General features: G+C 41.4%; 1 protein-coding gene across 1 annotated transcript in view; it reads left to right on the forward strand.

The window, feature by feature from the left end:
• CDH4 (cadherin 4) overlaps positions 1-25,656 on the forward strand; it is a 425,687-nt gene that overhangs the window by 209,396 nt on the left and 190,635 nt on the right. The window contains exon 5 of the mRNA XM_032219093.1: positions 1,029-1,184. Within this exon, the coding sequence (XP_032074984.1) occupies positions 1,029-1,184 (156 nt within the window). The remainder of the gene's footprint in view (positions 1-1,028; positions 1,185-25,656) is intronic.

The following is a 25,656-nucleotide window of genomic DNA, read 5'->3' on the forward strand; positions in this document are numbered from 1 at the left end:
AGGCCATCACAGCCCAAAATGGAGCCCGGGAGAGCCACACGCAGCCCTCCCGAGCTCCCTTTTCGCTGGCAGAGGCACTGCTGGCCAGTTCTTCACTGTTTCGACGGCAGGCCCATGGGCCAGAACTAAGCACCCCATGGGCCGGATCCAGCCCTCGGGCCTTGAGTTTGACACCCCTGCCATAGAGTGTGTGTAGTGACCCTGTGAAAATCATTGCTATGAGGGGTAGTAATGGCCCCATAAGCTTGCATTACTTTAGATGGGGATTGGGTAATTGAGGACAAGTATATCAAGATATATTAGACTAAAGGTGACTTCTGAGATTGCAGAGATGACCTTGAAGAGGATGTGCAAGAGGCAGTTATCAAAACACACAGAAGAGGGTGGGCCAATATATTTTCCAAATGACCAGAAGGCAAGACAAGAAGCAATGGATGGAAACTAATCAGAGAGATATAATCTAGACCTAAGGAGAAATTTCCTGACAGTAAGAACAATTAACCAGTGGAACAGCTTGCCTTCAGAAATTGTGAGGGCTCCATCACTGGAAGCTTTTAAGAAGAGAGTGAACAACCATTTATCTGAAATAGTTTAGGGTCTCTTGCTTGAGCAGGGGGTTGGACTAGAAGACCTCCAAGGTCCTTTCCAACCCTGTTATTCTGTTATGTAAGCCCAGGACAGGAAGAGAAAATTAGGGGAAAAATTCACTCTGCAATTGAAATATTTGATTACCCAGCATATGTTACATGTCACATAGAATTGAAGACGTTTAAAACCATTCAAGGGTGTTCATGTTTTTCAGGAGGAGGCCTCTATCAAAATTGGTAGCATTATTGAGAGATGAAGCTGTTAATCCTTTCACTTATCTTCACAACGTAAAGGATCTTTTAGATAATGGATGGGAATGATCCATGAGACGGATGGCAAATAAATTTAATGATAAATAAAACAATTCTCACTGCAAGCAATTTTCCCCCTTTGTCTTGTGTTCCTCTCTGATTCATTCTTCTCTTTAATGTTTCATTCAGATTCGTTCAGACAAAGACAGTGAGATCCATATAAGATACAGCATCACAGGGGTGGGAGCTGACCAGCCCCCTATGGAAGTCTTCAACATTGACCCCGTGTCAGGGAGAATGTACGTGACCCGTCCAATGGATAGAGAAGAAAGAGCATCCTACCATGTAAGTTTGTGCTTCTCATGTCTTGTCTATTTTTTCCTTCCTTCCTTCCCCCCTCCATCCCTTCCTGTTCTTCCTTCTTGTCTTCCTCCATCCATCCCTGCTCTGCCTGCCTGCCTGCCTGCTTCCCTCCCTCACTGTTCTTCCTTTCCTCCTTCCTCCCTTCATCCCTCCCTGCCCTTCCTTCCTCACTTCTTCCTTCCTTTCTTCCTTCCTTTCTTCCTTCCTTCCTTTCTTCCTTTCTTCCTTCCTTTCTTCCCTCCTTCTCTCCTTCCTCCCTCTATCCCTCCCTGTCCCTCCTTCCTTCCTTCCTCCATTCTTCCTTCCTTCCTCCCGCCATTCCTCCCTGTGCTCCCTTCCTCCCCTCCCTCCCTCCTCTGGCAATTTCAAGCACATCTCAGTCATGATGGAATGCAAAGTTCTGAAAGTCTAGAAATTTTCTAATGAGAAATTTTGTTTGTGCATATACATACATGCATACATACATACGTACGTACGTACGTACATACATACACACACAAACACACACACACACATACATACATACATACATACATACATACTGTATATGCACAGACTTCTATGTTGACTGAACAATGATAAAAGTACCTGTATAAATAGATAAAATTATGTATATGTGTTTATATATGTATGGTGGTAGATTTATTGTGCGGCTCTTATTGGCTGTTGGAGAACTTTATTTTTATGTATTTTTTTGCTTGTCTATTTCAAAAAGTGTGTGTGGATAATTGTAAATTACTGCCCTCTAAAATATTCATGATAAGATTATCAAATCAGGTAAATTTTGGATATAAAATTTATACTTTTTGAAATATCTCCAAATTTGGGTTTTTTTAGATTACATTTGTTTACATGTATTATATTTCTATTCTTATTTTCTTCTTAGTTCTGTCTACCAGCTGTGAGTTTGCCAGTTATTTGCTGTGTTTGTTTGACATGTGGCTCACTCTTTCATTCAATTGATTGTATTAATTTGCATAACACACTGAATTATACAGCAACCCAACTGTCTGAGTTTATAAATTATGTGACTGAAACACAGTTGTCTGGTTAGTTATTCATGTGAACTCTCTTACCAAAACTGTATCTTCCCAGGATTATGGATTTTTAACTTTTTTCCCTGCTCTTGCTGTTATCCTGCAAGGTTAGAAGACCTGGTGACATTATGGACACATCATGAACTCATTTCTAAAACCACCTTCTAATAATCATGACAAACCCAGACAAAAGTAAACCTAGCTTGCTGAAGGAGAAGGTATCAGGAAGGCAGAAAGACATATGTAAAAAAGAGAATGGCGTTGAAAGAAAAAACCCTGTTAGAAAGAAAATGAATGTCCCGGCCATTTTGCACTTTGAACCCACTTAACAGTTAATTTAGGAGGCAGGATGTTTCAGTGCAGTGGTGGGATTCGAAAACATTTTTTTACTACCAGTTTTCTGGGCATGGCTTTGTGATGTGGCATAGTTTTGTGGGCGTGGCTTTGTGAGCATGGCAGGGGAAGGATAGTGCAAAATCCCCATTCCCTCCCCACCCCACTAACCTGCTTTCCAGCCCCATTCTCCTGTTCAGGACAGCAAAAGAAGATCAGATAGGAGGCTGGGAGGCAGCGTGGGCGCGGCCAGCCTATTTACTGGTTCTCCGAACTACTCAACATTTCCGCTTCTCCAGATCTGGTCAGAACTGGCTGAATACCACCTCTGGTTCAGTGGCTTAATGACACTGGAGATTGTCTCAGTTCTGGCAGTTCGAGTCCTAGCACTGTGTGGCAGGGTGAGCTCCTGTCACTCCCCTTAGCTTCTGTCTACCTAACAGTTTGAAAACTCGCAAGTAGATAGGTTAGGTACCACTTGGGTAGGAAGACAAGCTGTGGTCTGTGCAGGCAGGCAGATTCCTGATGGCTCTGAAAATTCCCAGTTGCAACACCTGCTTCTGGGACAGCTTTGGGAAGGGAGGAGCCCTTGGGTTGCAGGAAGAACCGCTCGTCTTTCTCTCTGGTGCAAAGCCAGCTTGCCCTTCTATGGCATATCTTGGGAAAACATGCGAGTGTGGACTATAACAGGGCTGGTATCTAGGAGTGGTATTCACTTATCTTCTCTCCCTGTTCGCAAATGTGAGCCGCGACTGCGCATGCACTCAGCCTTCCATGTGTGTGCTTTGGCTAAAAAAAAAGTGCCTAAATGGGACGGCATAGAGCCAGGTTGGGTGGGAGGGCCCACTTACGATTTCCACTACTGGTTTGGGTGAACCAATCTGAACTGGCAGAATATCACCTCTGCTGGGTACCTTGGCAAGCCAAAGTATCACTCTGCACTAGCAATGTGGTCTCCTGGCTACTATAACAATGTCATACTCTAATATTGGTTCAATTTCATTCAGGGGTGACATGAAAGCAATTCTATACAGTTTGGTTGCAAAGGATTTGACTAGTCTACTTGACATCATTGTCCATATCCCAAAGGTGCTTCCTCAAGAAACAACTGGACTTTCTGGTTTTCCTTTGAAGATCTCATCCAAAAAATCTTTTTCAGCTATCTTGGATGAGAAGCGAAACGTCTTCAAAGAAAAAAACAGAAAGTCCAGTTGCCTCTTGAAAAAGCACCTTTGGGACAACCATGATCTGGATGACTTAGAATCTATATAGACATCACTGTCCATGGTTCTGCACTTGAAATACTGAAGTTGTGTGGATTCCAGTAATAGCTATCCACGATCCTGTTCATATAAGACCATCATCCAATTCAGTCAGATACGTGGTGTCTATGAAGGTGTCAGAACATAAACACAACTTCCCATAGACACATCTACGGAGTACCATAGTTCATACGGATTTCTCCTTGGATCAAAATCAGAGGAGAAGGAAGCCCAAGAACAGAGGTGGTATTCAGCCGGTTTGGTCTGGTTCAGGTGAACCGGTAGTGCCGATGATCAGTTGACCCCACCCACCCACTCCTGTCCTATCCTGTCCTTTATTTCCTGTTTTCTACCTCATCTCAATCGCGCGGTACAACTTGATTTCTCCCCCCTCCGCTGTTCTACTTACCATTGCTGACTTGGAAGGTAAGCAGCTGAGCTTCTAAATGCTCCATTTTCAGCGCTGTGGGTAAGCGCTTTAGGCGCATGCATGCAAAGTGCACTTGAGAGACCGCCTCCTGCCAATTACCTCCAACAGACCAATTAGATCCCACAGATTAGGCCTCCTCCGAATTCCATCCACTGGCCAATGCCGACTGGTGACCACCCGGAGGAGGGTCTTCTCTGTGGCTGCTCCGGCCCTCTGGAACGAGCTCCCCATGGAGATTTGAACCCTCACCACCCTCCAGGCTTTCTGCAAAGTCCTTAAAACCTGGCTGTTCCGACAGGCCTGGGGCTGATGAGTTCTTGTCCCCGCTTGAATGGTGTGGTTGCTGATTGTTTTTAAATTGTGGTATTGTTTTTGTCCATGTCTTTTTTTTCTATTTGTATCCCCTCCCTCCCCTGACTTGATTTGTGAGCCGCCCTGAGTCCCTTCTGGGCATAGGGCGGCATAGAAATATAATCAATTCAATTCAATTCAGTGTCAGGGCTGCTTCACTTAATAACCAAGAAAGAAACCACTCAACTCCATTTTGCAGAATTAAGAGTACTTTTACTGGTTATAAGTAAATAGAAGCTAAGCAAAGCTGGATCTGAAACAAAAGCGCGCACAAGCATAGATATCAATGTATGACCCATTCCCCTCCCCTTGGTAACCCCAGCCCATAGTCCAATCCAATTACTCCACAGGTGTCATGTGGGAGACATCTTCAAAAATCATCATCAGGTTGGTATGCCGGACAGTTGGCCTTGGCGGGAAACTCCTCTCCCTGCCACATGTGCAGTAGATGGTGAGAACAACTCCCTTTTTACAGTCCTCCTGTACAGAATATTTCCTACACCCAAATACCCCGTTTCAATGGCAGCCGAAAAGCAAGCAGCAAAACAGAGGCTGACAGTGCACGCTCACTGAATCAATTGTTAAACCAGCAGCGTCCTACCACTATCCAAGAAGCATAGCTGTCCATTATGAAGATCTGAGCATGATTCAGATCAGCCCAACTGATGAAAGGGAGGAAGAATTTGAATTTGAACGCTTCTAAGTCTATGAAATCCAATATATATCTGTGTTCAGAGACAGAGATAGAACCACTGGATCCAAATAAAGGGAGGGGAAGGAAAAACAGATTTCCTGAACCTATCCAAATCATGACAAGTGGCAATAAAGGCAGAACAGAGAAGGGCCAAAGATAAATATGTCATAAGTGCGAATGATGAATGTATCATATCTCACTCAATTGCTGGAATCAACCATGATCATTCTTGCCTATATCATTCCCCCATTTCCTTGACTTCCAGAATCTCAGTTTCTCTTTAGCTTGTCTTCCTGATTTCTGAATTGGCTTCTAGTTATACCTGTATTGTTCATAAGAACCTCTGGCCTTAACACCTGGCTATTTGTAGACTGTATTGTGTGTAGGTTTTGCTGGCTAACTGCAAACTTTGGTAGACATTCAGTTCTAGTCTGAATAACTCATTGTGATTCATTCTGTCTCTCCAGGATTTCAGATCACAGTCATTCTGTAAATCTGGAGGTGATTGATTTTTGTACTTCCTGCATGCGGAGGAAATGTGTTCTTTCATTAAGGCCCAATCTTTCCCCAAGGTTTTGTAAACCAATTGTTTCTCATATGTTGGTGGAAAGCTTTGTCTTATGGCTATAAAATGAATTTCCCCTTGTGCCTAGGAAGTCAGCTTTTAGTCTTCTGCATTGACTTTGGGTGCATATTGTGAGACCTCTAACCCATCTGGATTTCCAAATCTGTTACAAATTGCCCATAAAGTTACTGTTGTTAGTTATGGTCATGTCTCACCCATTGTGACCCCATGGACAACGTTCCTCCAGGCCTTCCTGTCCTCTATCATCCTCTGGAGTCCATTTAAGCTCACACCAACTGCTTCGGTGATTCCATCCCAGTGGTGGGTTCCGGATCCCATTGCAATAGGTACGGTTGGAATGGGCCCAGTGTCGTCTACATGGATCCGTGCAGCACATGCATGCATCCTGCCATCCAGCTATGCCTCCGCGATTCTCCAGCTGCTCAGCGGAGCATTGCGCAGGCGCTGTACATGCCATGCATGTGCGCGAAAGTGCCAAAGACTTTAAAGACAGATAAGGAGCGCGGGTGGGTGGGTGGGCCCTCCGGAGCATCATACCAGAGCGGTACCCGGTACTCAGTGGTGGGTTTCAAAAAGTGTTCGAACCTACTCTGTGGGTGTGGCCTCCTTTGTGGAAGTGGCTTGCTGCCCATGTTACCGGATGGGAGTGGCTTGCCACCCATGTGACCGGATATGAAGATGCTGACGACACTTGTCAGAACCACCTTAAATTACCTCACACATAGCACTGGCATGCATAAGAATAGGATGTAAACTTGTTTTTTAAAAGGCATCTTTGGTTTGCGTTAAAACAACTTCAACACACGCAATGTTCTGATTGCACCACAAATGCAGTAGTCATCCTTACCTTTCACAGAGGCACTGAGTTTTATAAATATGAGCATGATAGTGTAGAATAATCATATCTAAGGACCAGTGGTGGGTTTCAAAAAATTTTGGAACCTCTTCTGTAGGTGTGGCCTGCTTTCTGGGTCCACTGGTGGAGCCTCTTCTAACCGGTTCAGTAGATTTGACGAACCGGTTCTACCGAATAGGTGCGAACTGGTAGGAATGCACCTCTGCCGGTACTCCAGGCAGGCTCTGGTACACCCGTACCAGGGTGTACCTCCTGAAACCCACCACTGCTCCATCCAGCCACCTCTTTCTCTGTCGTCCCCTTCTTTTGCCTTCTATCTTTTCCAGCATGAGGCTCTTCTCCAGGCAGTCCTTCCTTCTCATTAAGTGGCCGAAGCATTTGAGTTTCATCTTCAGGATCTGGCCTTCTAAAGGGCAGTCAGGGTTGATCTCCTCTAGGACTGACCGGTTTGATCGCTTTGCAGTCCAAGGAACTCACGGGTGTCTTCTCCAGCACCAATAGCAATAGCAGTAGACTTATATACCGCTTCATAGGGCTTTCAGCCCTCTCTAAGCGGTTTACAGAGAGTCAGCATATTGCCCCCAACAATCTGGGTCCTCATTTTACCCACCTCGGAAGGATGGAAGGCTGAGTCAACCCTGAGCCGGTGAGATTTGAACCGCTGAACTGCTGATCTAGCAGTAGCCTGCAGTGCTGCATTTAACCACTGCGCCACCTCGGCTCAAAGATTCAATTCTTTGGCGCTCAGCCTTTCTTATGGTCCAACTTTCACAGCCATCCATAGCAACTGGGAAAACAATAGCCTTGACTATATCCACTTTGGTTGGCAGGGTGATGTCTCTGCTTTTTAGTATGCTGTCTAGATTTGCCCATAAAGTAATACAGGCCATTCCAACCGACACTATCTTCTTAAAGAGTTCGACAACTGATATGATTTTCAGCAAGGTGTGTTTGGTATGGTATGCTTGAACTATGTTGCCACCAACTATGGACAAAGGTGGAGAGGTCAGGAAAGTAATATTAACTCCTTAGCTGCATGGCGAAAGAAATTTCTTTAAGGCTATAGGGGGCACCTGTGGCAAAATTATTTCAAATTCCTTGAACAAAAGCAATTATTTTCTCCAGTGACCCCGGCGAAATCAGAAGCAAAAGGACATCCTTGAAAAAAATAAAAGACAGGAAAGTTAGAGATGCAGGTTTTGTGCCGCTTCGGAATGGTCAATTATATCTCACTGATGGAAGGCCATTATAGCTTGGACACTAATTTAGGTAGAGCATCTCAGAAGGATGCCTTTGATGGACTCATTAGGATTCTAGCATGAGAAACTCTCCGTCAAGAAGAAGTAACTTTGCTGGTCATAATGATAGCTTTCTCTGACCTTGGGACTATTTAATAACAAAAGTTCATTGTTAACTATTCTGGTTAAGACAATGGCTTTTGAGAGATGCTTAGAAATGGCTATTCAATTCTTTTTTATGACCCAGGTAGGTGAGGAAAAAGGACACGCTGACTTTCTAAGTGCAAGAAGAACTTCCTTTCATTACTGATAAGAGATTTCAGTTTTCTGCACAGAATACTCCAGCATGCACACACAGAGTTTAATTGACAAAATGACAATTAAACATCCCAGAATGAGGTTGAGATGTATCCACATTTTTAGGGCTGAGGTCCAGCTGATTACAATTGCAATGCATTTTTTTTTCTCTAAAACAGAAAAGTCGGTAGTTCGGCGGTTCGAATCTCTAGTGCCACGTAATGGAGTGAGCTCCCTTTACTTGTCCCAGCTTCTGCCAACCTAGCAGTTCGAAAGCACGTAAAAAATGCAAGTAGAAAAATAGAGACCACTTTGTTGGGAAGGTAACAGGGTTCCATGCGCCTTGGGCGTTTAGTCATGCTGGCCACATGCCCACAAAGACGTCTTCGGACAGCGCTGGTAGTTCAGCTTTGAAAAGGAGATGAGCACCGCCCCTAGAATCAGGAATGACTAGCACATATGTGCGAGGGGAACCTTTATCTTTAATTTGTTGCATCGGGATGGAGTCGGGGCAACTGAATGGAGCTGACTCTTTACTGAGAAGAGTCAAAGTAGCGCAGTGGTTAGAGTGCAGTACTACAGGCTACTTCTGCTGATCACCGGCTGCCAGCAGTTTGGCAGATCGAATCTCACCAGGCTCAAGGTTGACTCACCCTTCCATCCTTCCGAGGTGGGTAAAATGAGGACCTAGATTGTTGGGGGCAATAGGCTGACTCTTTAAACCGCTTAGAGAGGGCTGTAAAGCACTATGAAGCGATATATAAGTCTAAGCGCTATTGCTACTGACCGGATTCCCTTCCTGTCGCCAATGTGGAGTTTGCAGCAGATATATTCTCATTGTGCCCAGAGAGAGAAAAATCTGTTTCTACCTAGGATCGAACTCACAGCCTCCTGATTGTGGAGGCTGATTCTGGCCCTGTGGGATTATCTTGTTGCATCTTAAGGTCTGATCCTCAAGCAGGGAAGAATATCTTGGGATCTGCAATACTGCATTCACTTCCCAACAATATTTTGACTTTCTCACCTATAATTGTGACTGTGGTGTTTGAAGCATACAATTCTCCTCCTAATGTTGAGAGCAATCAACCAATTGTTGGAAGGGAAATTCCATCTGGTTCGGTTCCAAGCCGGGAGAAAGATGCTCAAAACCAAATGGAGGCTGGACGCTGATTGGAAAGAAGGTCCATTTGTTGGTGAACAGAACCACCAGGTTCTGGGTCAGCTAGTTTGATGAGGGTGTGGATTTTTATAAGTTTCAGAGATGCTGCTAGTGGGTTGTGCAATATCTGAAATGCCCTCAGGAGATTATGCAATATAGTGAGTTCTGTGCCTTCTGCTAAATGAAAGTGGTTTAATCCTATTATATCCTGAAGGATCATGTCCTGTGCTTGGAATTTGGGTGGAGGAGAATGTAAATTTTTAATCCCATCACTGGAAGGTTTTGTTTTCTGAATAGCCTCGCCCAGTCTTTCTTAATGGAAACAAAATACCTGTTGGGGGCTATTAACAGGGGTAGGTTCCTGCCAGCATTACTACTGGTTCAGTGCCTGAAAATTTCTGTGTTCACTCACACGCATGCCAGATGCGTGCTCCGCATACATCAGTGGTGGGTTGCAGGCGGTATGCCCCGGTACAGGCGTACCGGTGCCTGCCGGGAGCACCGGGTACCGTTCTGGTACGGTGCTCTGGAGGGCCCACCCACCCGCCCGAGCTCCTTACCTGTATTTGACCTCTTGGGCGCTTCTGCGCACTGAGCGTACGGCGCCTGTGCGATGCTCCACCGAGTAGCTGGAGCATTGTGGAGGTAAGGATGCATGTGTGTGTGTGTGTGTGTGTGCATGCGTGCATGTGGGGGAAGCAGGGCCCTGTTGCACCGTACCGGTTGCACCGGGATCCGGAACCCACCACTGGCGCACATGCACATTTGCACTTAAAAAGTTCTGCACATACGCGCACCATTGAAAAAGGGAAAAAATACATTTTTTCAATGAAGATTAAGATAAAGATGGCGGTGCCCAGGATAGAACTGGTATGGTCACGTGTTCGGCTGAGTTACTACCTATTTGACCGAACCGGTAGGAACCCACCTCTGGCTATTAAGAAAGATTGGGTCTGCTTTCTGTCTCTAAAAACATGTTTCTCCATTTCTCCTTCAGGGAAATACAATATTCTGCCTTTTTAAATATTTCCCTAAATATTTGATTCTTCTGGGAGGGTGCTTCCACAATTGGGATACTTTGTGTTCAGAAGTTGGGTTGCTTCATCACTAGAGGCTTTCAAAAAGAGACTGGACAGTCACTTGTCTGAAAATGGTATAAGATCTCCTGCTCAAGCAGGGGGTTGGACTAGAAGACCTCCAAGGTCCCTTCCTACTCTGTTATTCTATGTTCTAGGAAATATGGTAGACATGGAAAGAAATGTGTCTCATTTATTTCAACTGAAACATTTTCAATGCAAATCTTTTGTACTGGTATCTAAATCAATATACAAGTATTATTTGATATTCACATGCTTCTAAATTTGGAATGGCTTTTTTCTGAACAAAATATTCCTAGTAAAAATAAATAAACTAGATGCTAAAATACACAAATTTAGAACAAGTACCACAATGCCTGGAGTAAAGGTGAAAAGATGATACTGAAATGTACAGAGTTGGGCAAAAGGATAGATACACATTTTCTAAAGGAAATTGCCAACTCTTGAAACAATAGGATAAATTATTCTGCAGACTAAAACTAAAAAAACAAACAAACTGATCATCCATCTGCATGGCTGATCCTTGCTTTTCTGCCATCAATTTGCAAACCAATTAAAATCAGAATTAGTGTCGATGTTAATCAGTCTTCCCTTTAGTAATATTCTGTTTATCAGCACATGCTTTCCTGTTAGCTTAATTGCATGACTGTGTGATCATAATCATTACATTGCAAATTTTTTTAAAAAATTATACATGTTCATTATCGAGTTTCTTAATTAATACTGACTTCTTTCTCTTTGTTTTCCTCTTCTTTTGGTTCTAAGGCAAACTGAATAATTTTCAGATTAATTTGTTAGATATGAGATATTTATTCAGAATAAAACAAGGTTAAAAAGTGGTGGGTATTTTTTTAATGTTTACGACAATGAGTGAGTGACCTACTCATTATTTTTTCCAATTCCAGTGGTAAACAGAACAATAAAGTCCAGACCTCTCACCTTTTTATAGTTTGAAGACAGAAAGAATTTCCGCAGCTCTAATTCTCATCTCATACAATTTATCATATTGAAACTCAAAACATTATGAACAGACCAGGCGATAAATCTGATCTCGGGCTAAATCATTTCAGATTGCAGAGGGGTGTCACATATGACCAAATAATCCTCGAAACGATTTTACAAAATCCACCCATATAGAATATAAAAACTCATAGAAATTGATTTCAGCTCAATATATCCTGTTTTGTTGCTGGGTGGAGAGCAATGGAGGCTGTTTGAAAGAATTAAAATATGTGACCTCCACATCTGAGAGATAAGCTCATATTATCATGAAGTTGGAAAAACCCAGTGGATCCAATATTTAATTATATTAGAATAGAATAACAGAGTTGGAAGGGAACTTAGAGGTCTTCTAGTCCAACCCCCTGCCTACGCTGGAAACCCTACACCACTTCAGACAAATGGTTATCCAACATCTTAAAAATTTCCAGTGTTGGAGCATTCACAATTTCTGGAGGCAAGTTGTTCTACTGGTTAATTGTTCTAATTTCTCAGGAAATTTATTCTTAGTTCTTGCTTCTCTCCTTGATTCGTTTCCACCCATTGCTTCTTGTCCTACCCATGGGTGTTTGGGAGAATAGCTTGACTCCCTCTTCTTTGTGGCTGAGATATTGCAACACTGCGATCATGTTTCCCCTAGTCCTTCTTTTCATTAAACTAAATCATAAAATATTAACTATGTCTTTGGTGGTCTCTGAGCTTGCTTGTTTTCTTGCTGATGTTTCATTACCCAAACTAGGTAACATCATCAGGACTAGCACTGATGATGTTACCTAGTTGGGTAATGAAACGTCTGCAAGAAAACAAGCAAGCGCAGAGACCACCAAGGACCCCTCAGCTCAACCCTGAGCTATAAATATTCCCTTTTATTTGCATTAATTATGTCTTTCAAATATTTCCCAGGAATATTTGGAAATCTCATCTCCAGTGACACTAAGAACTCCACTAAAACAGACTTTCCATTTATCTATTGTAACTTTCTTTTTGACTCACTGGCAAAGAGCCTAATGCTGGGAAAAATTGAGGGCAACAGAAGAAGGGGACAACAGAGAATGAGGTGGTTGGATGGAGTCACCGAAGCAGTGGACATGAGCTTAAATGGACTCCAGAGGATGGTAGAGGACAGGAAAGCCTGGAGGAATATTGTTCATGGGGTCATGATGGGTTGGATACGACTTCGCAACTAACAACAATTTCTTTTTAATTAATAGTGAAAGGAAAAAAGAGCAAAAGACAAAAATAATAGTGGTAATGATAGGCTGAATCATGGCAACTGGACCAAACTTGGTTAACCTGAGTTAATCACTGCTCATCCAAGCAACTTTGATCAGTCAGAGCAAAATTATTTTAGTCCAGTTGTTTGGATGAGCAGTGAAAGGTCTCAGATTAACCAAGTTTGGTCCAGTTGCCACAATTCAATCTTTAGATTCCATTGGCCTGGATGATTGAGTCTTCATTGACATACAGATAATGATAGTGATATATCTTTTCTTTTATGTACTCTGTGAGCATATGCACCAAAGACAAGTTCCTTGTGTGTCCAATCACACTTGGCCAATAAAGAATTCTATAATAATTCTTAATTATATACTAATTATATAATAATAATATAGAATAAGGAATTCTAGTCTATTCTATTTTTATAATAATAGTAATAGTGGTAGTATTACCATTAAGAACACATAAAAAGTGCTACAATAAAAAGGGTTTTTTTTAAAAATACCCGAAAAATATGATATTACAATAAGTTACAATTCTATATATACTAGCCTAATGCAAATATTATTCAAAATGCATATAATTCTGATACATTTATACAATTCTCTTTTATTGGTCTCCATTATGTCTCTCTAGAAACTGCCTGTTTTTACAATGTCCTATTCTTACCGAGTTTTGAGAGAAAGTACTGTAATGGATTATATAAATATAATTGTGTGACAAATTTTGAGAGGATAATATTCTTTGGCACTACATACCCAGTATATGTAATTTGACAACTAGACAACTTAAATGGATTTTCCATGCCCTTACTATCGCCAAAAGAGTGATATTCTAAGCTTCAGAAAAATAAATGTATGGCTCCTTTAACTCAATGAATTGAAGATCTGATTGCAGTCATTACCTATATGTGGCTGCCCTATAGACATGAACTTTGAATTGATAAGTATAATTGTTAGGTAAGCTCCCCATTGGGAGAGCGAGGATGTTCAGAGAAGCGTTGTGAGAGTTGTGTTGGAGAACACACAAACCAGCATACAGAGACAATGCAGTTTAAATAGGCTTTTACTTTCGTGGAAATAGAGGTATCAGAGACCATCGAAGTCCAAGTCATACATGGATAAGACAGTCAGTCATCAATGCCTTTCAGTTAAGGGATAATCCAAATAACATAGTTCAGTATCATATAATCAGTTCAGAATTCAAAGTTTGCTAGCAGTTGCAAAACTTACAATAGCTGACAGCACACAGATCAGATCAGCCCAGCATCTAACGAACAGAGAGCTAACAGTCATTCTGGCTCCCTCTTATGGCCAATTGAGGAAACAGCAACCAATCACATTTTACAGTATGATTTAAAGAAACAGGTATAGCATTGTTACATTATATATATATATATATATATATATATATATATATATATATGTATGTATGTATGTATGTATGTATGTATGTATGTATGTATGTATGTATATATATATATATATCCAACCCAACTGTTAGATTATATTCCTAACAATAATGGCACTCATTTATACAGAATACAGTAGGTTAGAAAACAGGCATTAGAACAGACTTACCAGGAAGATGGCACCCAAAAGTGAGCTAGCTAAAGACATGTATTTAACAAAGTTAAAATCTACATACAGATAGTCCTCGACTTACAACCATTCAAAGTTACAATGGCACTGAAAATAAGTTAGTTTTGACTGTTTTTCACATGGTCACATGATGAAAATTTAGCTACTTGACAACTGGCATGCATTTATGAATGTTGAGGGTTTATTTGGAACCCTGATGCACTGTTCCAAAATCATATGATCCCATGACCTTCCCACAACAAAAATCAATGGGGGTGGGGTGGGGAATCCAGATTCTTTTAATGACAGCATGATTCATTAAACAACTGCAACGATTCTCTTAGTAATTGTGGCAAAAAAAAATAAGTCGTAGAATAAGGCAAAATTCACATAAAAGCTGCCTTGTTGAGCAGTTGAAATTTTTACTAATGATCAATTGTGATCATTAGTAAAAAAAAGAAAAAAAGAAAACTTACCTGTATTGGTTTGTGGCATGACAAAACCGTGCTCGTCAAAATAGCGGTGATAAAACCGCGTCGCTAAAGCCGTGACGTCATCACCGCGTGTCATCACCGCCGCGACAACAGCACGGTGACAGAAGGGTGCTTTAAAATAGTGCGGCGGCAGAAAGCCGATTTAAATTAAGGTAAGGGTTAGGATTAGGTTTAGGGGTTTGCTTTAGGGTTAGGTTTAGGTTTAGGTTTAGGTTTAGGGTTAGGGTTAGGGTTAGGGTTAGGGTAGGGTTAGGGTTAGGGTTAGGGTTAGGGTTAGGGTTAGGGTTAGGGTTAGGGTTAGGGTTAGGGTTAGGGTTAGGGTTAGGGTTAGGGTTAGGGTTAGGGTTAGGGTTAGGTTTAGGGTGCTGAGTGCTTTGGAAGGCGCGGATTTGCCCTCCACGGTTATGTCATCGCGGTAGGGTCGCGTTTTTCCTTAGCGCTTCGGACGGCACGGATTTGCCTTCCGCACTTATGTCGGTGCGGATAAGGGCTTCGTGGTTTTGTGGTGAAACCGTATTGGTTTAGGTTCCATCATTTCTGAATTTTCCTCCTTCCTTTACGAGACAATGGTTTTTGATAATCTTGATCTTGAGTTCATAGTCCTGGCATAATGTGCTTCTCCTATAAACAACAAGTTCCTATATTGTCCCACATGCCGCCATTATTATGCTGCATATCTCCTTGATAAGGGAAAAAGAAATCATTTCCTCTAATTATTTAGTTTAAGAAGTAACTCAGAACAGCATGAGTTGTGAACGAATTGCCATTAGTGTCACTTGTATTTATACCAGACCAAACTTCTCTAACGGATGTAGTTTTTATCAGCAAATGTACTAATTATTTCTGTTGACCCCTTTTCTGCTATGGACCTCCACTATTCAAAACATCAAAGTCAAGTCCCAAAATACAGACTCATTAATTGACCCCCTTTCCACTCCATTGATGAAACGTGATCACCCCTTAGTAGGCACTTTCCACTTCTAAATAGTGAAACCGAAGTTCAAATGTGCAAGGATTTCCTTTTTAATCTTCTTTGCCTTCTTGAGTTCAGAAAAAAGTATTGTAGTTTATGGATTTTAATTAATCTCATAGACAAGCTCATAGACTCCGGGCTTAATTAACTCCCAAGGCCATCAACTTGTAATTAAGAACAGCTTTACAGAGTCAGACCGATGGTTGATCTAGGAGATACTCCGCTTCCACTAATAACTATTTGCATTTGTTTTTAAAATAAACCCTTTTTATCACAGGACAATAACAAGAGAGAGGTATTCACCAACAATCCAAGCTTCATTATAAACCACACATACATTCCCCAGAAATTATACTTAAAAAAATAATCCATGCAATGAAATTGCTGCTTTTGCACTTCAAGTAATTGCCTTCCAACAATTAATAGAAACAATACATTCTAGATTTTTTAAAAAACCACAAATTTCCACCTTTAAATATTTAGTATTTTTATTTAGTTTATACTTGCATTGTACAAGACCTACAGATCCTCACCCCCAACATTTCCATGCTAAATAATTACATTCTGGAGTAGTTATAAATAAAACATTCTTCATCATTTATTCTTTTTTAATCTGTCTTCAGTTCACGGCAAAATTCACAGAGTATTTCTTACACACAAATGCTCATGTTGTCCACTATCAACAAGGCAAGATGTACCTATGATGTTAAGTGCCAGGTTTACCTATGAAGATGATGGAGATAACACCTAAGCAAGGACCTCCAACAAATGATTCCCATCTAGGAAGTCCCAAATCAGTTTGCAATCTGGGCTAAAAGGCTGAATCAAGGATAATACTGTTGCTTTCCTTACTCTCCCTTGGTGACTAGGAAGGTAAAATGAAATTGCAGGAAATTTGTAAAATATGATTTATAAGTCCTATGAAAACAGGTTTTTGCATGGCATGGACTACAGCCTCAGTTGTGGTTTATTGGCTTCAAGCTTTCTCTGTTTAAAAAATGCATACGTAAACATTGTGTTAGTATAGGTAAAGGTAAAGGTTCCCCTCGCACACATGTGCTAGTCATTCCCGACTCTAGGGGGCGGTGCTCATCTCCGTTTCAAAGCCAAAGAGCCAGTGCTGACCAAAGACATCTCTGTGGTCATGTGGCTGACATGATTAAATGCCGAAGGTGCACGGAGCACTGTTACCTTCCCACCAAAGGTGATCCCTATTTTTCTACTTGCATTTTTACATGCTTTCGAACTGCTAGGTTGGCAGAAGCTGGGACAAGTAACAGCAGCTCACTCCATTATGTGGCCTAGGGATTTGAATCGCCGAACGGTCAACTTTTCTGATCAACAAGCTCAGCATCTTAACCACTGAGCCACCGCATCCCCCTGTGTTAGTATAGATCTTGGTTTTAAAAAAGTGGTTTCATCTCGAATAAATTCACATGACAAAGAAGAATATTTAGGAATGTTGGGCTCAGTTTTGCTAGCAGAGTAAAGGGAGACCTACACAATCCTGGGTGCCATGTTTCCCATATTCCCATCCCCATTTCCACCCTCTTATCTTCCTAACCTTGCACTTTTCACAAAACACTTTTGCACCTCTTCTGCAAGAATTTTTCCCCTCCCTTAATGTCATGACACTATCTTTTTTTTCCCTGCTCACACCTCAAAATATTCACATGTTAAGAAGAAGTTGCTACCATAAACAAATGACAGATCGTTTAGAAAATATTCCTGAAATAAAGGATGGGAGAGAAAAATGACTCAGTAATGCAACTTATGGAAAGGACCTGCTTATGAGCAACAGTAGTGGTTAAAGTGCTGAAGTAGAAAGTGGAAGACCATCAATGCTGGTTCTTCTTTAGACATGAAACCAGGCAAATTGACTTTGGGTCACTAAGTGTCTCTTACCCCATCCTGCATCAGAGAGTTGCTATGGGGGAAATAGATGGGAGCATTAAGTATAATGCCTGATGAAGAATAAAGGCAGGATAGGCAGCTAATCATAGTAAACAGGACCAGATTTCTGCTTTTAGGATCTCCCTTCTGATCTTAATGTTATATTATTCTATTTCCTTATTTTTTTCAAAGTAAATGGTTATCCCAGAAACAAACTTTTAATTTAACTGCAGTACAAGGATCTGTCTGTCTGTCTGTCTGTCTGTCTGTCTGTCTGTCTGTCTGTCTGTCTGTCTGTCTGTCTCTCTATCTATCTATCTATCTATCTATCTATCTATCTATCTATCTACCTACCTATCTACCTATCTACCTATCTACCTATCTACCTATCTACCTATCTACCTATCTACCTATCTCATCACTTACATCACTTTTTAATGAATTTTTAAAGCCAAGCATTATTTTAATCTCAACATTTATGATTGTGTTTTCGTAATTAAATCATGAAATGTGAATGGTGATTATGTGTTTACCAAGCCTTTCTGTTTACTGACGGTTTTGACTTATATCTGTGGAGAAATCCCCCATTGTATTCAAGCCAGCTTTTTGAACATGTCAAAGGTCAGTTAGCTTGGGAGAAAAATTTGTACCTGGAATTAGAGTTATTATCTTCAAACAATGAAGCAATGATTTCTTCTCAATTGGTTTTCTGCTTGGAAAATGCCTCTGTTCTGAAATGAAGCTGAGAACAAAGCAGAGAGCTCATTTCTTTCAGATTTGTTTTTGCTTCACTCCTCCTCAAGGCAAAGTTATAATTATATTTGATAGCTTCTGTTTGAAATCGCCAGAAGTTAAGCTGTTTCTTTGCCCTGTAAATACAGTAGATACCGTTTGTACAGTACACAGTAGATATATTCAGTATGTAATAGAAACTGTTGTGGCCCGCCAGCGGAACTGGTAACAGATTCAGACAGTGAGGAGGTTGGGGAGGAACATGGACCAGTCCTGGAGTCTGGGGCAGGCTATGATGAGGGCTCTGCATTGGAGGCAGAGATGGGGCCAGGGCCATCCAACAGTTATCAGCTGGCTTCATAGTTGGATATCAGTGAGGCAGAAGAACAGCTGGAGCCTGTTCCTGATGTGCGCATGTGCAGAGCTTCCAGGAGAAGGGAACAGCTAAGGAACAGGGGCTAACTAGGGAGTAAAGGCACAGGTGGATGGTGAATGGCCCCTCCCATAGGGGATAAAGAGGAGTGAAAGGGGAGTGGAGTTTGCAGGAGACAATTAGTTCAATTCATTAGGGTGAAGATCTGTTCCTGACTTCTTGTCAAGTAACCGCTGCTACAGCGTGGGGAAGATATCGGCCTGGCAACTCTCAATGCCTGATAAAGGTCTGTTGTTGTGAAATCTCATGAAAGACTGTTTGCCAGGACTTTGCTGGAGAGGAATTCCCTTTAACGTAAATAAAAGAGATTTTATCTAGAAAAGAACTCTGCTTCATGATCTTGGGAAGCCTAGGTCAGAACAGATACACCCTATATAGCAGATAGATAGATAGATAGATAGATAGATAGATAGATAGATAGATAGATAGATAGATAGATAGATAGATAGATAGATAGATAGATAGAGATAGAGAGATAGAGAGATAGACAGACACACACACACAAACACACACATGTATGCATGTGTGCACATGCACACACATTTGTCAAGTACATATCAAGTACATATCAATATTATTTCTATACTATGCCCTGACAACAAGAAGAAATGTTCTTGATTCTCTGGTCTTGTTTTAGTGTAGACTAGCCGATAACCCAGCATTGCCCGGGTATTTATTTATAGGGGGGAAATGTCCAGACCAAACATAATTTCTAATGTTGGATTTTCCCTCTTACCAGAGGGAGCCCCCTTGTGGAGTGTTTTGAAGCTATTACCATGGCAACTCCAATGTGCTGTACAGTAGACGCCAGTAGGGCATTAGGGCACAACAGGCTGTATCTTAACAAAACACACACACCGAGGGGTGTTGGGGTGTCCTACACTCACAGTATTTTTTTCCAGAGGGGAAGTCATCTGTGTACCAAGTTTGGTTGAAATTGCTCAAGGTGTTCCAGAGTTAAGCTAGAACATACATACATTTATATATATATACATACCAGTGGTGGGATTCAAAATGTTTTACTACCGGTTCTGTGGGTGTGGCTTGGTGGCAGGGGAAGGATACTGTAAAGTCCCCATTTCCTCTCCACTCCAGGGGAAGGATACTGCAAAATCCCTATTTCCTCCCAATCAGCTGGGACACGGGAGGTAGAGAATAAATGGTGGCGGGACTTGTCACAGGTGGTATTTACCAGTTCTCTGAACTACTCAAACTTTCTGCTACCGGTTCTCCAGAACTGGTCAGAACCTGCTGAATACCACCTCTGATACATGCATGCATGCATGCATGCATGCATGCATGCATGCATGCATGCATACATACATACAGGGAGAGAGAGCCATTTTTATACATATATAGATCTCTTCACATGGTGCCCTCAGAGTATGTTGAAGCAATTCCCATAGTCTTTCAGAAAGCTGTTCTAGTGCAAGGGCATAAAAAAGAAGGAATGGCAAAATATCCATTCATGGGCTTTGTAGTTTGAAGACAAAGAATTCTAGGATTAAATTGTTACATGTAATAATAACAAACCACAGTAACAATACTACACCAGAAAAGGAATGCCTGCCCAGGTGGGCTGAGCCATTAAATGCCAAAGTGAAAAGAAAGAGAAAAAGAAAATTGCAGCAAATGCAGTTAAATGTTCCATTTGTTTGTACATTAGGAGATGCTGGAGAAATATGCAAATGAAACCACTTCTTTTTTCCACAGGTAAATGCTTCAGATGAAGTGTGTCAAATAGAGGTGACAAAGGATGACATTTAAAAAAAAATGAGTCATGGAAAATTAGTGGCATTCAGGAGGACTATTAAGCAGTGGAAGAAACGAAGTTGCCAACTATTACCCAAAATTTGCAGCTTTACAAACCCCTAGCCTCTGTATTTAAGTACTGGAAGTAACACCAATTTATAAAAGGGCCCAGGAAGGATGCAAAGAATTATAGCACTGCCACCCTCTCTGATAACTTAACTGAAAATATTATGAAGAGTAGAACTGATAAGTCTTTTCTGTTTTTTAAGCTTCATCGAAGAAGGGGAAAAAAAACCATGTCTTTTGGAAAAGATGGTTTTGCTTCATTAATTGTTTACCTTTCATTGGAAAGCAGCTGAAAGCAGGGCAAGAAGCAATGGGTGAAGTCTAATCAAGGAGAGAAACAACTTAGAACTAAGGAGAAATTTCTTGACAGGTAGAACAATTAATCAGTGGAACGGCTTGCCTTCAGAAGTTGTGGGTGCTCCAACACTGGAAGTTTTTAAAAAGGGACTGGACAACCATTCATCTGAAATTGTATTTGGGTTCCCTGCTTGAGCAGGAGGTTGGACTCGAAGACCTCAAAGGTCCTTTCCATCTCTGATATTCTATTCTATTTTAGGCTGTGGAACACGGACCGCTTTTCACAATGGAATCAAGGAGTCTCTTTTTGGTGATCAAACAAAATTAAAAGGGAACTGAGGTTTAATAAAAGCCAATACCATGTGCAATCATAGAAATGGGTTTAATCAGTGTTAAGATGAGAGTTTTTCAATCTCAGCAGCTTTAAGAATTGTGGGACTCCATACACCTTAAGGTTGGTGAGGTTGTGAAATCCAGAGTGAAGGGTTGATCAGACTTCTCTGGAACTGTCAGGGAAGATATGTGTCTATCATTCCAGGAAGGTTACATAGGTGTTTCCTTGTTATGTCTGCAAATATAACATTCTGGCTATGCATTTAACGCTCAAACAGCAAAGCAAAGAACAGGAAATTGGATCAACCAATCAGCAGGACATGCACCTGACAACACACAGTTTGGATTTGGAAGGTGTGCCCATCTGCAGTCATCTGCAACCTACACTTACCAGAGGTGGGATTAAGCTGGTTCTGACTGGCTTGGGTGAACCAGATGCTAATTTTACATCTGGTTCGCTGAACCGGTAGTTGCAAGGACTGGCTGGTCCCACCCTCCCCTCCCCCACATGGCCCATTTTGGATGCCAGGTAAGTGCAGGGCCCACACGGAGGCTACACTGTATAATAGAAGTCATTTTACGACATTACAGTAGAAGCCAAGCCAAAAACACCAGCCTGAAGATGGCGAGTGAGACCTCGCCAAAACGTTGCCAAGACAATCTCAATCTTACATGGGAAAAGATCCAAATACAACAAGACCAGCATACCTACACCCGTGCAAAGATATATAGAGATAGATAGATAGATAGATAGATAGATAGATAGATAGATAGATAGATAGATAGAGATGATAGATAGATAGATGATGATGATGATGATGATGATGATGATGATGAAGATAGATAGATAGATAGATAGATAGATAGATAGATAGATAGATATACAGATACAGATACAGATACAGTGATAGACTGATAGACAGACAGACAGATAGATATGTCGCTTAACAACTATCTCACTTTGCAACATAAATTTTGGGTTCAATTGTGGTTGTTAGATGAGGTCTATCTGTAATGGTTATTTTCTGTCATTTGAGGCTGAGAACCAGAATAAGCTATAATGGAAGCCCTAAGATATAAGTGTAATATTCCACAACTCAATACAAACATAAGAATTCCAGTGCCTCCCACAATTTTTTATGAAACCCTTTAGTTATTTGCATCATTTCCTCCATACCCCAGATATGTCAGTTGTGGCCTTGGGCACTAAGACATTGTCCTTACTGAATGCAGGTGCTACATAAAAGTGCTATATAAATTACTACTTAATAAATGTATAATGTGAATAAATTAATAATTACCTTGCTTCCTGCAGCTGTCAGCCAGATGCTTCCACGAAGAAGGCTATTACATCCTTACCAAAGGGGACACTTCACTCATACTTGTTTTTATTTAGAGTCTCATCTTTGGGTTTGCAATTGGTTGGTTGGTCTGTGATATTGTTCTAATATAAAATATTGTTCTAATGGAATGATTTTCTTTCTGTTGGAAAACAGGTTGCCCAGAGACTTTAGATTTGGGGCAAGGATAGGTAGGCTCTGCAAATAATTAAATCTATCTATTTTTCTTTCTATCTATCTATCTATCTATCTATCTATCTATCTATCTATCTATCTATCTATCATCTATCTATCTATCTATCTATCTATCTATCTATCTATCTATCTATCTATCTCTCCCTCTCCCTCTCCCTCTCCCTCTCCCTCTCCCTATCCATCCATCCATCCATCCATCCATCCATCCATCCATCCATCCATCCATCTATCTATCTATCTATCTATCTATCTATCTATCTATCTATCTATCTCTACCTACCTACCTACCTACCTACCTACCTACCTATCTATATAAATTGCCTTGAGCAATTTTAACCAAACTGAGTACACTCTGGGGAAAAATACTGTGGGGGTAGGATCAGGTATGGGTTGCTGCCGCCATTACTGCCAGTTTGGCACGAAAAGAATTTTGCTCTGTGCATGTGCGCATTTGCACCTAAAAAGATCTGCACCCACATGCACGACATTAGAAAAGGGAAAAAAATACATTTCTGCAATGATGATTGTTCTGCTTATGTACAGAACCGAAAATCAAGATGGCCACACCATCGATAGAACCGGTTTGGGGGCATGGCAGGCTGAGTTACTACTTACTCTGCTGAACCGGTCCGAACTGGTAGGAACCCACCTCTGGGTAAGACACTCCTAAAACCTCTTGGAGTGTGTGTTCTCTAGATACAGCCTGTTGTGCCTTAAAATGGGTTCTACTGTACTGTCGTAAAATGGATTCTACTGGGCAGCAAAGTGGAATTGCCATGGTAACGGCTTCACTGTACTCCATGAGGGAGCTCCCTCTGGTAAGGGGGGGGGGGAATCCAACATTAGAAATTAATTTTGGTCCAGACATTTCCCCCCTATAAATAAACTCCCTGGCAACGCCAAGTTATCAGCTAGTAGATAAATATTTTTGCTGCTGAGGCTCAAGATTGTTTGTCAGAAAATGGATCTTCTTACAATGTTTCAGACTAGATAGAAACTTAAAATGATTGTACAATTTGCTCATCGTCTTACTTCTTTGCAACAGATTGGTGAGCTTTGCATTGTAATAATGTGTTTGATGTCAATTAGTATCCGTGTGAATAACAACAGAAATGACAAGCTGGAAGTAGCTTCCGATACAATATATAAATAAAAGAATAGGGAACCATGGAAACTTGGAGAGGAGCAGATGGCAGTTCTAAGGAGATATTATTTTCTTGATATTTGTATTGATAACTGAGTGGGGGAGGGGAGAGAAAGTTGCAGCAATTCTTCCATCTTCTTGACTGACAATTTTTGACTTTTATAGTTTCTGGGTTCAGCTTTGATGGAAACAAGTTTCTCTCTACAACTTTTCCAATAACCAGGAGAATGGTGAATTCCCTGATCCAAATGACCCCAATCAGGGAAGAAGATAAAGGAGGTCCTTGGTGTTCTCTGAGCTTGCTTGTTTTCTTGCAGATGTTTCATTACCTACCATATTTTGGGAGTATAAGACGCACCTTCCCCCCCTAAAAGAGCATGGGAATGTTGGTGCGTCTTATACACTGAATACAGCAACTTTTGGCCTCCTGAAGCCCCGCCCCCGTATCCCATTTTTGAGAAAAAATGGGCTGTTTTTCACAAAAATTGAGGCGTTTTTGCCTTCCCACAGGCCCCAGGAGTACTCTGTTAGCTTCAGCAGGGCTGGGGCAAGGCAAAAACACCTCCATTTTTGCAAAAAATGGCCCCCTTTCTGCCCATTTTTCACAAAAATGGGGGTATTTTTGCCTTCCCCCCAGCCCTGCTAAAGTCTGCAGAGTGCTCATGGGGGCCGGGGAAGACAAAAACTTTTTTTTCTTAGTTACCTCTTTGAAATCTTGGTGCGTCTTACACACCGGTGAGTCTTATAGTCCAAAAAATACGGTAATTAGGTAACATAAAGCCTGATGCAGGGATTAGAGTGCAATACTGCAGGCTACTTCTGCTGACTGCCGGCTGCCAGCACTTTGGCAGTTCGAATCTCACCAGGCTCAAGGGTGACTCAGCTTTCCATCCTTCCGTGGTTGGTAAAATGAGGACCCCGATTGTTGGGGGCAATAGGCTGACTCTGTAAACCACTTAGAGAGGGCTGTAAAGCACTATGAAGCAATATATAAGTCTAAGTTCTGTTGCTATTGCTATCATCAGTGTGAGTTTTGCAAGAAAGCAGGCAAGCTCAGAGAGCACCAAGGATCCCGCATTTCAATCCTGAGCTACAAATATTCTCCTTTATAACAAATAACCTCTCTGTGATTTTGACCAGTTCAAATGTTCTCCCTCAAAATAATCATCAAAAAACTGAGCCTCTGCTCTCCGCAGCTGTCTCTTGCTCACAAAAGTATTATTAGATGAGGATGTTACCACAAGCATGCTATTAATAATTGTACAATAATAAAGATAAGCTAGCGTTTGAAATAAATCAGTGGTGGGTTTCAAAATTTTTTAGAACCTCTTCTGTAGGTGTGGCCTGCTTTGTGGGAGTGGCTTGCTGGCCATGTGACCAGGTGGGAGTGGCTTGGCAGTCATGTGACTGGGTGGGCGTGACCAACTTGTAAAATGTGGTGAAACTCACTTAACAACGCTCTTGCTTAGCAACCAAAATGTTGGCTCAGAAACACTGGCATTTGAAGCACACAAGTCTTAAAGTTGTCAAGTTACAAGACCCTTGCACCCCTAACCCTTTAGGAAAAAACCCCAGGGGTGTTCAAACTTGACAGCTTTAAGACTTGTGGACTTCAACTCCCAGAATTCCTCCTCTCGCTCTTCATTTTGATGATGTGTGGACGGG

Source organism: Thamnophis elegans, chromosome 5 (genome assembly GCF_009769535.1).
Source record: "Thamnophis elegans isolate rThaEle1 chromosome 5, rThaEle1.pri, whole genome shotgun sequence".
Taxonomy (NCBI): domain Eukaryota; kingdom Metazoa; phylum Chordata; class Lepidosauria; order Squamata; family Colubridae; genus Thamnophis; species Thamnophis elegans.